Source organism: Arachis hypogaea, chromosome 11 (genome assembly GCF_003086295.3).
Source record: "Arachis hypogaea cultivar Tifrunner chromosome 11, arahy.Tifrunner.gnm2.J5K5, whole genome shotgun sequence".
Taxonomy (NCBI): Eukaryota; Viridiplantae; Streptophyta; class Magnoliopsida; order Fabales; family Fabaceae; genus Arachis; species Arachis hypogaea.
In genome coordinates this window covers 54,918,836-54,934,723 of record NC_092046.1, presented here as the reverse complement: position 1 = coordinate 54,934,723, position 15,888 = coordinate 54,918,836, and the positions used below count along the sequence as shown (strand labels likewise).

Sequence of the window (15,888 nt, the reverse complement as noted above, 5' to 3'; positions counted from 1 at the left end):
TATATAAATTGGGTGTTATTTCATTGTTTTTTTTTTCTGTTATGATCACGGCTCTAATAGGAAGTCCTGAACAGAATTTATTTCAGTTCAAAATAAACGTGGTATCTTTGACTACTTTCAACTGTGATTGAACTTCTAAACTTCAAAAGAAAAAAAGGTTAAGATTATTTATTCTACCTATTACCTGTTTGTTATTGAAAATTTTTAATAATTATTATAAACTAGAAAGGGACATAGAGTGATATGTAGGTGACTTTTTCAAGATTCAACAGTTCTTATAAAAATATTGTTCGATTGATGCAGACTTATTAGTAGAAATGAAGCAGGAATGCACCATTTGGAAAAGAAAGGGCACTGGTTTCAAACCCAATACATAAGACCATCTGAAATTTGAAAAGGAAAATAACACATAAAATTTGAGTTTGTTTTAAGTCCATCAGCCAAAAGATTTTAAAATTCTGCATTGGAATCAGGGTTGGTTGTAGAGCTGATTTATATTTTATTTATGCAGGGGAAGCTATTTTGTTCCTAATTTTGTTTATTTTTCTATTTTATGTCAGTAGAAGAGTTAGAATGGGTGTGAAAATGGTGTTTCTTGTGAATGATTGAGCTTCTTTTATTTCTCCAGCTGTTAAGACAAGAAGTTAAAATAAATGAACATAAAAATTTAGTTTCCAAGTTTATTTGCTTTTAGTTTTTGGATGTTTACTACCCTTGTTTTTTGGTAGTTTTTCTTGTTTCTCACTCTGGTCTCATTTGTTTCAGTTTCACCCAAGGCACCTAAACTAAAGCCAATAGTAGGTTTGTCAATTCCATTTTGTTGGATAAGAGAAACAAAGCCCTGGTTCTTGGTCTTTAATTGAGCCAAGTTCATTCAAAGTCAGAGGGAAAAACTGCTTTAGGTTGGTACAAAATACTTGTTTTTGTATACACACCATTTTGGGGGGATTAATGATTAACCTTTGGGTTATGATCACCCTCATGTTGAGGATATCATGACAAAAACAAAATTTTTCATTACTGATAGTGCTAGAATTCATTGTTGCTTGGACTTGGTTGGCAGGGACAAGAAGAAAGAATTTGCGCCAACCAATGCTGCTTTCTATTCCCTTGGAGCAGACCTCTTTCTGTCTCAGCTAAAACCTGAACATATTGCACGCTGTTTAGGAGTTCCTTCTATCAGCAAACCTGGGGATGTTCCTTCTATTCTCATTGTAAATATTCAGGTAGCTGCATATTTCCTAGTCTAGATTGAACTCAACTGAGAATTTCTTATCTTACATTATTGGGGTGCAAATTTTATGTTCGACATCTGAATATTAGTTTATTCACGTCTGTATATGCACGGCAATTTTTCATACTCTTGTATGATTTACCCTGAAATTGTGTGCTGTTCAAACTGCAGATTCAACTGTATCCTGCGACTGTCTTCCAAACCGTACCTACAAGGTAAAAATTAACTTCCAAAATTAATCCTTTGGTTTAAGATTTTTTCCTTATAAACACACTTCTCTGAATTCTCTTATCTTTCTTTTATTTCTATCTCACGGGTTAATCTATTTCCTTCCTATAGGATTTATTATATGTGCCATGCATAAGGCTTTCATGCTGATATGTTGTAATTTACTTTGGATAAATAGTAACAAATTTTTGTTTCTCAAATTCAGGGAGCAATCTCACAAATTCAATTTCTTCAAAGCTCTACCATTTGCACCACAAGACTCCAAGAAACTTGTTAATTTTTGCTATGTCTGCTGATGGTATTACCTCTTTTTTCTTCCTCCTTCCCTGTTTTCTGAATTTCGTAAAGGCTTTGGGAATTGATGCTACTGGTGTCTTTGTCTTGAATTATTGGATTATTATTACTAGATTTGGATACTAATTCTTGCCGATTGCCACTGTTTGTGCTTTTAATATTGAATTTTGTGAATTGGTGCATTTGGTTCGCTTGGTTTATGCTATTTGTTATTATCAGTATTAATGCACGCCAAGTGCTCTCTGATATGCCTCTTTGATATTCCTCTCTGGTTTATGCATGTTCACAATTCTGAATTCTAGTTGCCTTCTGTCTAAGCAGTTTTCTTTTGTTGCTTTCATTGAGCTGTTGTTATGCCAGTGTATAAAATATATAAAAAATATATATAGTTAGTTTTTTTTTAAATTTTGATGAATGAAAACTCTTAACAAAAATATAAATATGATCTGTTGTTGTATGTTTGAAATGGATAAAAATGGATCTGAAGCTAAGGGTATGAAATTATTTTCAATTATTTTATTCTGCTGCTCCTATGGTACTGCATTGTTTATACTTTGGTTTCTTAAACTTTCAACTATTTTTAACAGTTTCTTGCCATCCATATGCCACCGACATTACATATGATAGTTTGGGTTGTGGAGTTCTTATTCTTTTCATTCTGGATTTTCTGAATTCTACTTGGAAATCTTTTTTACACTGCAGAATGTAGAAGAAAGTGAAGAAAGAGCACTACAGGTTTAACGCTCTGATTCTGAGTTGCTTGCTCATGTCTTTCGAAGGTGATTGCTGTGGTCAGAAAAAGAGAGTTGCATAATTTTTCATGCTTTGCTGTTTGTATTTGACGGAGTAATCTTTAATTAATACAGTTATTCTTAGGTAGAAGTTTATTATTATTATGATTACCTTATGGATTGAGAATGATTGTATTTAAAGTATACTTATCAGGAGACCTAAAATTAGATTATTGGAAAATCACAGCCTAGATATACTTTAATCTCAGAGAAATTAAAGTTGAGACATACTTGCCAGTTTTAAGTCAAAATTTAAATAGTACTAGTAATTCATAAAACAGTTTATATAACAGCGAAAAATAATCAAGAAATTTGTTAATTGCTGGTTGGTTGCTGCAAATAATATCTTCAAATAGTAGAGATATATATATATATAGAATTGAAGGATGCTAATGCTGAATTGAATATATGGGGGTGGTTATAATCCTTTTTCCTTTTATAATGCATATAATTTATATTTCATATAGTAGTTCCTAGGTCTGGACCAAGCTATATATTGGATTAATATATATAAATATGGCATTTTTTAAATGGATTATGGCCCACAATTTGTGCTAAATATATGTAAATGGATGCTATTTTAATTTCAAATGTAATTTTCAAGCAGTTCATGCTGAGCAGTTAGACTAATGCTCCAAAGTTGCCAAGGGTTTACCTGCCCTTTTGGGGTTTTCTCCAGCCACTTCTTCGATTCCTACTTTCTAAATTCCCCCATTTTTCAAATTTCTATGGTTTTTTTTTTATGTTTTAAATTAAGAAAAAAATTTAATTCTCAAGGGCATTTTAATTTTATGCTTTCCAACAGGCTTTTGATAGTTATCTATCCACCACTACTACCACTTCTTTTATTCTGCTGCTCCTGTGGTATTGCTTTGATGTTGCTGTGGTGCTGATTATCTGTTGCCGAACCGCTATTCTGCTTCTGCTGCGCTACTACTTTGGTGCTGGTATTGTACGGATTACGACAGTATTTAAGGTTGGTTCATGTGAATTTAAATACATCTCTTAATTTGTTATTAATGTTATGTGGACAACTTAAGTGCTTTCCTGAGGCACTCACTTCAGGACCTTTAAGAATTGCTAAAATTTAATTTTCTTCGCTATTTTATGTCCAATGCCTTCAAAGTATTTTGGAGACTTGGAAAATTGTCTCCTAGTTAATTAGGAAGCTAGACTCGCAGTTAGTGAGACTAGCAGTAAAGACTTCAAACTAGAAACTTAGCTATCTATTTGAAATATATAGGTTTTCGATGGATGTGTCCAAGGATTGGATGGATACACCACGTCATGAAAAAGAATATCAACTCGGTGTAGAAAAGTTTTTACACTTTGCTTTTTCATCACCGGGAATTCCTCAAGGGGATGAAATTCAATGCCCATGTGCAAAGTGTTGTAATAGACTTTGGTTAAGGAGAGATGTCGTGTATGACCATCTAATATGCGATGGATTCGTAAAAGGTTATAGGCGGTGGTTTAATCATGGGGAATCACTTGTTGCTATGGATGTTGACAGTGACACAGATGAGGAATATAACTGCAATGATAATATTGATGAGTTGTTACGTGATAGATTTAGAGATACTACACAAGTTGATGGACATAACATGGGGCCTAACGAAGGTGCAAAAGAATTTTATAAATTGGTAGACGAGGCAAGCCAAGAACTATACCCTGGATGTAAAGGATTCACAAGATTATCCTTTACCATCCGTCTTTACTTGTTAAAATGCTTGCACGGTTGGAGTAATGCGTCGTTCACTTCTCTCTTAGAATTATTGAAAGAAGGAATGCCACATTTGAATATTCCTACTTCTTTTGATAAAACGAAGAATATGGTGAAGAATTTGGGTCTTGACTACCAAAAGATCGATGCATGTCCCAATGATTGCATGTTGTATCGGAAAGGGCATGAGAATGACTCATCTTGCCATGTCTGTGGAACATCCCGTTATATTGAGCATCATGTAGAAGAGGACGATGCTACCTCATCTAAAAAGCCTCGTAAAGTTGCTGCAAAAACTCTAAGGCATTTCCCCCTGATTCCCAGACTTCAAAGGCTTTTTATGTGCACAAGGACGGTTGAAGCTATGTCTTGGCATCATAATGAACGTGTTAAAGATGGGTCGTTAAGGCATCCTGCCGATGGTGAATCTTGGAAAGCATTTGACAGTCGACATGAAGATTTTGCAAAGGAGCCTCGTAATGTGAGACTTGGCTTAGCAAGCGACGGATTCAATCCGTTTCGAACTTTGAGTAGTACACATAGTACATGGCCTGTTGTTCTGATGGTGTATAATCTACCCCCTTGGATGAGCATGAAGCCTGATTATTTTATGCTCTCTTTACTCATTCCTGGCCCACAATCACCTGGAAATGATATTGATGTCTTTCTTCAACCACTAATTGAAGAATTAAAAGAATTGTGGGAGTTAGGTGTCGAAACATATGATTCCAAAGAGAACAAAACATTCAACATGAGAGCATGTCTTTTATGGACAATTAACGACTTCCCTGCGTATGCTATGTTATCTGGGTGGAGTACAAAGGGAAAATTGGCTTGTCCATGTTGTAATGATGAGACTTCTTCTATATATCTGAAACATAGCCACAAGACTGTTTATATGGATCATCGAAGGTTTTTACCCATGAACCATCCATGGAGACATAATAAAAGATCTTTCAATGGGAAAACTGAACTTAGGTCTCCACCGCAGTTGTTAGATGGAACAACTGTATTTCATATATTGCAAGGGGTAGATAATTCTTTTGGGAAGAAGCAAAGGAAAGCAAAGAATGGCATTTCAAATTGGAAAAAGCGATCAATCTTTTTTGATTTACCATATTGGAAGTTCAACATGTTTAGACACAACCTTGATGTCATGCACATAGAGAAGAATATAGTTGATAGCATAATTGGAACGCTTTTGGATATTTCTGGAAAGACAAAAGATCATGCAGCTGCGCGTTTTGACCTTAAAGACATGGGTATCAGGAAAAATCTTCAACCAAGAGATACGAATGATGGTAAAAGAACTAAGTTAGCAAAGGCATGCTTCTCAATGACTGCAGCAGAGAAAACAATCTTTTGTAGTGTGTTAAAAGGGGCAAAATTACCAGACGGTAGCGCTTCCAATATCGCTCGATGTGTGCAGCAAACGGAAAAGAAGATTTCTGGTTACAAGACCCATGATGCTCATTTCATGTTACATTACTTGTTGCAAGTACCGATCAAGAGCATACTTCCTGACCATGTTGCCATCGCTTTAGTTCGATTATGTTCATTTTTTCGCCGGATATGTCAGAAGGTAATTAGCATAGATGAGGTAGTTAACTTAGAAGCAGAGATTGCTGAGACATTATGCCAATTGGAGAGGATTTTTCCTCCAAGCTTTTTTGACATAATGGTGCACTTGCCTATCCATTTGGCAAATGAAGTGAGGTTAGGTGGTCCAGTTCAATATCGTTGGATGTACCCTGTTGAACGATATATGTGCACACTAAAATCATATGTTCGTAACAGAAGTCGTCCAGAAGGATCCATTGCTGAAGGATATTTGGCGAATGAGTGTATTAATTTTTGCTCAAGATATTTGCATGAAGATGTCCAGACAAGATTCAACAGAGTCCCTCGAAACAATGATGAGTGTGTTTCAGATGAGCTGCGAACTCCGAGTTTGTTTCCAAGCAAAGGATGTCCTTTGGGTGGAAAAATGGGAGATTTGTTCATGTTAGATGAAAAATCAGAAATACAAGGTCATTCATACATCCTAAACAATTGTGATAAGATCGAAGTCTACATGAGGTATTTTGTTTGATTCATTGTCATTTCGTAGACCTCAATCATAACATTTTACCCTACTAACAAATAAGAATATGATTATTTGATCTTCAGAGAGCATGAGGAGGCAGTAAATGAGTACAATCCACGAAGAACAAAGTGGGAGAAAGCCAAAGACCATAGTCAACAGTTCTCAGAATGGTTTAAAACTCGTGCCATGAAAAAGGATGTGCCTGGTTGGGCAAAAGGGTTGGCTAGGGGTCCAAATAGAGTTGCAAAAAGATTTTCAGGTTATGTTATCAATGGGTATAGGTTTCATACAAGGCACCGTGATGCGAGACGTAAAACCCAAAATAGTGGTGTCACATTGGAGGCATTGACTCCTAGTTTTGCTACTGTGAAAGATAAGAACCTAATTGAAGCCAAAGTAACCTACTATGGTAGAATAGTTGATATGTTTGAATTAGATTATTATGGCCAATTTAAGGTAGTCCTGTTTAAGTGTGAGTGGTATACAGTTGCAAAAGACAACTTTGGTCTCTCATATGTGTATTTCAGTAAGAAATGCTACCAAGAAGAACCATTTGTGCTAGCATCCCAAGTAAACCAATGCTTTTATGTGCAAGACCCATATGTGAGTGACAAACACTATGTTATGAAAACAATTCCAAGAGATTTATTTAGGATAAGTGATGACCTTGAGTCTGATTCCCCCATAATATATGCAAGGGAGCCATGTGAACCTGAAGTGATTCCCAGTCTCCCAAATGATAATGGCGAAGTTGATCTAGTGAGGAATGATCTACGAGCAACCATTATAGATGTGGCTCCAAATATGTTTGCCAAACAACGTGGTGAGGAAGATGAGGGGAGTGAATACGAGTACATGGAGGACTCTGATTCTGAAACATCTTGACATGTTTTCATGTAATGCTGTTTTGGTAGAATTCTAAATGTCTCATTTGTTTTAGTTATTTTGCTTATTTAATTACTCGCTTATGTTGATTATGTTCGTTTAATTATTCATAAAATAACATTTTTTTCATTGTAACTCTTTTGTGTATGCAGAATGGAGAAAGGAGAGATCGCTAAAAGAAAACGGATAAGTACCTTAGCACAAAAAATGAAAGAAAAAAGTCCAAAAAAAAAGAATTCCTTTGAGGTTACACAAGTGAGGTCAAGTGCTGAATTGCTACAACAATACAATATTAAAAGAGAAAAGATCATGGCTGAAAATAAGAAGGCTAGCTTCCAAGCTCAAGACCCAAAAGATCAAACAAGAAACCAACCCATCACAATCGTGGAAGATGCCATTGAAGAGCAAGCTAGGACTCCAAAGAAGAAAAAGAAGGTGCAACCAATGTCACTTTTTCAAGAATGTGAACATAATGGGAACGGGACAATGTCTCAAGCTGAAAAGACCTCCAAAACTGGGAATCAGAGGACTGTTGAAGCTGATACAATGGAACAAAATGATTTAAGTTCTGATGATGAGGGAGAAGATACAAGCGAGCTAACTGCAAGTTCAACGAAAAAAGGAATGAGTCTTGACATGTATTTTAAGATACATGGGATAAATTTGGAAGATGAAGAAGATGAGGAAGATGAGGAAGATGAGCTTGATGATGCTGCAAATGATGAGGGTAATGGAGGACAAGCTAGTAATGAAGGTGCTTTTCTTGTTTTACCTTATTGTCAAAATATAGCTTGTATTACTTCTAAGTTGATTTGAGTTTAAAATTCTGTTATTTTAATCGGATTTAGGCACAATAAAGAAGAAAACTCGTGGAAAGACTATGTGCAAAAAGCTTCATGCCACTGATTTTAATGATCGACGGGAGGTGGAATTTCTTGGAGGGCAGCCTATAGGTCCAACCAAGGAGGTTGTATCTAACCTCAACCAACTCTTGGGCACAACAGTTAGAAATCCTCGTTTTGTGACTTTGCTATATACTAGTTGGCATGGTGTGCCTAAAAACCTCAAAGAGGACATGTGGGAGTATGCCAATGTATGTAAGAATTATAGATAATTTTGTTAAGATTTATTTGTTACTTTATTTATGCTAACCTTTGACATTCTAATTTGTTGTCTTGTTTAGCAAAAATTCATTCTTCCAATAACTTCAAAGCCGTGGGTAATGAACGGATTTTGTCGTGCATGGAAAAAATACAAAGGCGAAATAAAAAAGGAACATTTCTTGAAGTACAAGACAAAGAAAGAAATGATAAAGAACCGACCGTTAGAGATCCCGGAGGTTCAATTTCGCAAACTAATTCGGTATTGGAGTCTTCCGACTGTTAAGGTAATATTGTCTTTTAGTTCTTTATGTGATTAAACTTGGTGTTTTAGAAAAAGGTAGTGTGATTTTGAAAAAACAAGAAAACATGTTTATTAAGAATAATAACATCTCTTTTTCATGTTTATATTTAGGCTGTGTCTACTAAGAATGCTGAAAATAGGTCAAAGCAAACATGTCCTCACCGGATGGGTTCCACAAATTTTGGAATAGTGCGCAAGCAACTGGTAATGTAACTTATTTTTTTGTGATTTCTCATTTATATTCAGGTTGTAGTTTACTAGTTAGCATGCTTCATGTAAATTTTTCTATATGTACTCTAGCGCGACTCTAAAGAGAACAGTGAAGAACCATCAAGAGTTGAAGTTTTCATAGCAACTCGCACAAGTAAAAAAGGAAAAGAAATTGATGCTAAAACGCAAAGCACAATTGTGAGTTGTTTGTATTTGTATTTGGAAATGTACAACATTAATTCTATAGTGATTTCTATAGTGATTTCTATTAATATTGTTTGTATGCTAAATTAATGCGGCAGGCTGAACTTCAAACCCGCATAGAGGCAGGGGAAAATGATGAGGATGCATTTGTAGGAGTGTTAGGAAAGGACCAACCAGGTCGAGTTCGTTGTTTTGGGGCTTCGATTACAAAAAGCTCTCTTAAAAAGGATGAGGAGATTCGACAAGTCAAGGTTGAATACAACAACAAGGTTGAATCATTAGAGAAGAAGATGGACGGTGTATGTAGTTTATTAAAGGTATTGGTGCACCAAGTCAACCCTGGAATGAGTGAGGAAGAGGTAGCAGCCTTAGTGCAAGCTGCCCAAAATTCTCCTTTGGATGCCTCAAGTAGCAGACCGAGAAATACTCCTCGCTCCTCCGAATCAACTCATATTCCACCCAAAGATGTAAGTCACTATCTTTGGATATTCGATATATTTCCATTTAAAGTAGTTGACTTATTGTTGTTGTTGATTTTGGACATTTGATAGTGAGATAAAAGATTCTAAATGGTGCTAATGGTGTTGAATTGGAATCTGAATTCAAAGTTGTTGACTTTTTAGTAGTGTTTTATTTTGTATCTAGTGTGGCATTGAATCTCAATTTTGGATTGAATCTCAATTTTGGAAAACACGAGAAATCTTTGAAGATTTGCACTTTTTCCTAATCAAATTGGATAAAGAAAAAGAAAAGAAACCATAATTGAATTTTAATGTTTTTGTTTGTTTTGATTTTTGCAGACTCCAGAAGGAATTAATGGCTCTCATGGTATATCTCATTTTGCTTGATTTATTTATTGGGGATCGGTTATAGAATTGATCCATATGCAATTTGTATTGATTTTCCAGTTGCTAGTATAAATTGTGCATGCATGTGACTGCAGGTGCAGTATAGGGCTACAAGAATGGTTAATTTGGTTGTGAAATATATTAGGAGTTAGGGTGATACATGCCATTGTTGAGAAACATGTGACTGTTGCAGAAAAAAAAAGGAGGGGAGGGGGGGCAGTTTGATTGTTAGCTTCCTAGCTATAGCAGTACCCTTTTTTCCTTTTTTGAAAACTTTAAGAACAAAAAAAGTATCCTGGCTTTCAATGAAAGAAAAGCCTTTGCTGGTTACAATTATTGTACAACTATAATATTCATTTGTTGATAATATATGTCTCCATTTTTTGGTTTGGTATAAGATGCACTAACACAACAATATTTAAAATTATGCAGGGAAGTGCTGAAAACAGTTTCGCTCACAATGGTGATCAGTAATCATGAAGTTTTATATTTTGTAATGAAGTGTAAAGGAAGTAGATAATGTAATTCATGTTGGAATTGTAATTCATGTATTAAGAAACTGCTAGTGGATGAGACTTTGATTTTTGGTATTTTGTTAGAGTATAACTAACATGTGATCAAACACTTTCTCTGTGACAAGCTTATGAAGCAAGGATTTGTTGATTTAAAATTAGTAGTCATCTTTTAAATTTTGAAATTATCTATGATTTTGTAAGGTTTATAAAAAAAGTAGTGCCAATAGGTACTGAACTATTTTACAGCCACGCTTTAAAAGGGTGGCCATACACAACAGCAATCAACAGCCACGCTTTATAAGCGAGCTGTAATTCAGTTCAGAATCTATTGGCACGCTTCTAAAGCGTACCCATATCTCTACTTGTTGCCACGCTTTGGAAGCGTGGCGATATACGTTGCAGTGCACATGAACAGCCACGCTTTAAAAGCGTAGCTGTATCTCACACCTATTGGCACGCTTATAAAGCGTAGCCATATGTCTTGCTATTGGCACGCTTTAAAAGCGTAGCTGTATCTCACACCTATTGGCACGCTTTTAATCGTAGCCATATGTCTTGCTATTGGCACGCTTTTAATGCGTAGCTATATGGCTTGATATTGGCACGCTTTAAAAGCGTAGCCATATCTTGCTTTTGGCACATTTTAAAAGCGTAGCAATAGTTCACACATATGGCCACGCTTTAAAAGCGTCCCGGTCTTTAAAAGCGTGGCAAGAAAAAAAGCGTGCCAATAGGTCACGAAAAGCATGGCGATAGAGCAACCGGCACCCTTGCAGTTGTGACCCTTTCAAAAGCGTGCCGGTAGCTCAAAAAGCGTGGCGAAAAGCTATCGCTACGCTTTTAAGGACTTTTCGCCACGCTTTAAAAGCGTAAATAATACTCTATACAAAAGAGGAATTTCAATACCATTGTTAAAATGTGTACCGACTTCCAACACAAAGGAAGTTTTAGAAGAAGTACACAGTGGCATCTGTGGCAATCATCTCGGAGCGCAGGCACTTACCAAAAAAGTACTCCGGGCTGGATTTTATTGGCCAACTCTATAAAAAGAAGTCACAGAGTTCATAAAGACATGTCCACCATGTCAGAAACATGCCAACTTTCATATCACCCCGCCAGAGGAGCTCATCAGCGTAACCTCACCCTGGCCATTCGCAAAATGGGGACTCGACCTTCTCGGACCTTTCCCTCAAGGATCAGGGCAAGTCAAATTTCTCATAATAGGGGTAGCTACTTCACAAAATGGATCGAGGCAGAACCTCTAGCTAACGCCACTGCTCAAAGAAGTCAAAAATTCCTATATAGAAATATTGTCACAAGGTTCGGAATTCAATACTCCACACCACAGACAATGGCACCCAATTCACAGATGCAGGCTCCAGAAAGTTAGTGGCCGACTTAAACATAAAACACCAATTCACTTCCGTAGAACATCCCCAAGCCAATGGACAAGCCGAAGCTGCCAACAAAGTCATATTGGCTGGGCTAAAACGGAGATTACAGGACGTAAAGGGTGCCTGGGCTGAAGAGCTCCCACAAGTCCTAAGGGCATACCGAACAACTCCACATTCCACCACAAAGGAATCACCCTTCCGATTAGCTTATGGAATGGAGGCAATTATCTCAGTAGAGATTGAAGAAGGGTCGCCCAGAGTGATCCACTATAATGAAGAAGCCAACTCCCAACTTCAAAGGAAAGAACTCGACCTACTTCCAGAAATCCAAGAAAGAGATCGGATCAGGGAAGAGGCATTGAAACATCGAATGGCTTTGAGATACAATCAAAAGGTAGTGTCATGAAGTTTTTCTGAGAATGACCTCATCCTAATCTGAAATGATATCGGAACAACTCGACCTGGAGAAGGAAAGCTGGTAGCAAATTGGAAAGGACCCTACCGAGTCATAGAAGTACTTAGAAAGGGCTACTACAGACTGTCCGAACCTGAAGGGCGAGAGCTTCCTAGGTCATGGCATGCCTGTAACCTAAGAAGGTACTATATTTAGGGGTGATAAAGGATCTTAGGATAAGGTGCACTTTTTTTCCTGAAAATATTTTTTAATGAGGTGCCAAGCCAAGACCTACAAATTGCCCGACTTAGAAAAAACTCCCACATGTATATATCTTCATTTTTCTTTTGAATAAAAATTGTTTATATCTTCTACAAATTCTCAAGATGTATTAATCTGAAACGCTAAAAATTCATCGCCCGATTATAAAGCTACAGATCGGCAGAAAGTGAAAATCAAATTCACTGCACGATCACGATAAAGACCAACAAAGATGAAAACCAAATTCATCAAAAGGTCGACCAAACGAGGATTAAACCCAATTTCTACAAAATCGGGAAAGATGAAAACAGAATAATGCAAGAAGTTATCGAAAGTGATCCATAGAAAGGACCTGGCGAGGTCTTAATAAAATGGATTGCTGAAAATAACTTAAAAGACCGGCCGACGTAAAGAAGTTAGACCAGTCGACCACAATAACCAAAGTTATAAAAATTAAATCCCTGGAAAGAGGTCTAGCCAACCCTATAAAAGAGTATTACTAAAATAACTTAGAAGGGCCCGACATGATGAAGTCAACCCAGAACATAAAGTTATAAAAGTAATCCCTGAAAGAGACCTGAACAAGGTCCAAAAAAGAGGATTACTAAAATAACTTTGAAGGGACCGACATGATGAAGTCGGCCCCGAACATAAAGTTATAAAAGTAATCCCTGAAAGAGACCTGAACAAGGTCCAAAAAAGAGGATTACTAAAATAACTTAGAAGGGCCCGACATGATGAAGTCGGCCCAGAACATAAAGTTATAAAAGTAATCCCTGAAAGAGACCTGAACAAGGTCCAAAAAAGAGGATTACTAAAATAACTTTGAAGGTCCCGACATGATGAAGTCGGCCCAAAACATGAAGTTATAAAAGTAATCCCTGAAAGAGACCTGAACAAGGTCCAAAAAAGAGGATTACTAAAATAACTTAGAAGGGCCCGACATAAAGAAGTCGGCCTAGAACATAAAGTTATAAAAGTAATCCCTGAAAGAGACCTGAACAAGATCCAAAAAAGAGGATTATTAAAATAATTTAGAAGGGCCCGACATGATGAAGTCAGCCCAGACCATAAGGTTATAAAAGTAATCCCTGAAAGAGACCTGAACAAAGTCCAAAAAGAGGATTACTAAAATAACTTCGAAAGGCCCGACATGATAAAGTCGGCCTCCCACAAACAAGTTATAAAAAGTAATCCCTAAAAGAGATCTAACAAAGGTCCTAACAAAACGGATTACTAGAAATAACTTCAGACCGAAGTAAGGAATTTGACATACAAGTTGGACCCAAACATCCACAACCTCAAAAGAATCAAGCCACAAGTATGAAAATACAAAGGCAATCACAAGAGGTCGGACAACAAGGCTCCAACAAAACCTAAAAAGGTACCAGACAGATGCAAGACAAACATGTTATGCAAAGCACAAAGTTATAATAATAACAAACTCAAGAGGCTACCAACAGTCACCCCCAAGATCTTGAGAAACTACTTTGTTTTTCAAAATAAAATTGCTAAACAAGCAACTAAAATAGTATCACAAAGTCAGAACCAATTACAAAATATAAAAAGTTCAAAGCCCACAAGCCGAGCTATATACACAAACATCCAGGATAATCATTGAGGATTTAAAGACTTCTCAGCTACATCAGCACGGGATGAAGGAGGGCGAGTCTGAAGAGGCACCGCATCCACTGTCCCATCATCCCGGTTCAAGATTTGGTAATCAGGATCCGACCGGGAATGACCAGCCTCAGCTGAAGGAATTGAAGAAGTCGGCACAACAGAAGTTTTGGCGGCAGGCACAGGAGGAGGTTCGACATCATCATCATTATCAGGGTCATCAGGGACAATCTTACCGTCCTTCACAACGTTGTCCAAGCTGAAGAGAGTAAGGTCGAGCTCGGTGCAAGAACCCGAACCTGCTCCTTCAGGTTCTCATAAGCAGCATTTACGCTGCCTACAAAGTGACCCTGAGCTCGGCATAATCAGCTCGGGCATACTCCAGATCATCCCTGAGACGCATCATTTCTCTATAAGTCGTGACATAACTCTCCTTGTGCCTCAACGCCGTGTCTTCAGCCAACTTCACAGAAGCTGCCAAGGCAACAGAACTAGTCTTCTCACCCTCCAACTCTTTCTCTAGCTTGGTCACCTTCACCTCGAGCTCCTCCTTTAAACCCATCATCCGATCAAACTCCAACTTGGCCTCCTCCATGAAGGCCTTTGTAGCATGAAGGGGAAGATCTTGGGCAGTCTGATATAAGACCACCCCCATGTGTGCCATCTTGATGCTGCTTTGAGTAATAAAATCCAGATGGCAAAGAAGAGAAACATCGTCAGTAGGGATGGTACCATAAGGACCGATTTACTGGTCCACAAACTCGACAGCATCGAAATCAGGGGCATCAAGGTTAAAAGGCTCGGCTGTTTTTTGCTTTTTTTTAGAGGAGGAGCGCCAGTAGGAGAAGAGTTAGTAGCAGAAGACTGAGTAAGATCAAATAAATGAGTTGGAGGGGTAGGGATTATCCTTCCTGACCCTGAAGCAACTGAGACCGGTTTCTTAGGAGGAACCTGCGAAGATCCCTCGCCAGCAGCCTTAGACGAAGCAAGCTGAGCTGCGGTAGCCTTCTTGGCCTTCTTAAAGGCCTTCATGGAATCTGAAGTGTTGGCCATCTCTGAAACAAACAGAAGACCAACAAAGCCAAGTTACAAATCAGAAAAGAAGACAAATTAGAAAAGAAGTAAAAACAGATAGAAAAAAGAAGTCGACCACTTCCCAGCTCGGTTCGGAGAAGCGAGGGGTCCCCTAGAAACCTCTTAGTGTCAAGATAAGGAGGTTGCCCCCAATTCTCCTCCAACACACTCACAAAGGCCTGCTCGACCTCGTCCAACATCTCCCACGAATACCTCGACACAACAACATTCTTTTGCCACTCTAAAGGAAAGGTAGGTTCATCATTCTCATCCAGGAAAAAGGGCCGAGCTCATTCAACAGCCCGGACCTTGAAAAATTAGTTCTTAAAATCACGGAAAGATTCGTCGTACATGGAAAAAACTTTCTTTCCCTGAGAAGCTCGGAAAGAAACCCAGGCAGCCTTCTTCTTAACCACCCCAGGTTTTGTTAAAACAAATAGGTAAAAGAAGAGGGATTGGGAAGGATGGACACCCAGTTCACGACACAGCAATTGAAAGATTTTTATAAAGACCCAAGAGTTGGAGTGGAGTTGGGATGGAGCTATATTACAAGACCATAACAGGTTGGTCTCAAAAGGAGTGAAAGGAAGAGTAATATTCATCTGACTAAAAAAGAAGTCATACGCAGAGAAAAAAGGATGGTCTCCAACAACCCGAGTAGAAAAGCAAACTCTCTCTTCAGAAGTAGGAGATACAAGCTCATAATTCTTTTCATTAGTACTA

General features: G+C 37.6%; 1 protein-coding gene across 1 annotated transcript; it reads left to right on the top strand.

Moving 5' to 3' along the window:
* Window positions 1–995: 995 nt before the first annotated feature.
* LOC140176119 (uncharacterized) lies at window positions 996–7,241 on the top strand. Its single transcript, XM_072206001.1, has 4 exons — window positions 996–1,226; window positions 1,406–1,449; window positions 3,791–6,349; window positions 6,440–7,241. The coding sequence occupies exons 1-4, from the start codon at window positions 996–998 to the stop codon at window positions 7,239–7,241; spliced, it is 3,636 nt and encodes a 1,211-aa protein (XP_072062102.1).
* The last annotated feature ends 8,647 nt before the right edge of the window (window positions 7,242–15,888 follow it).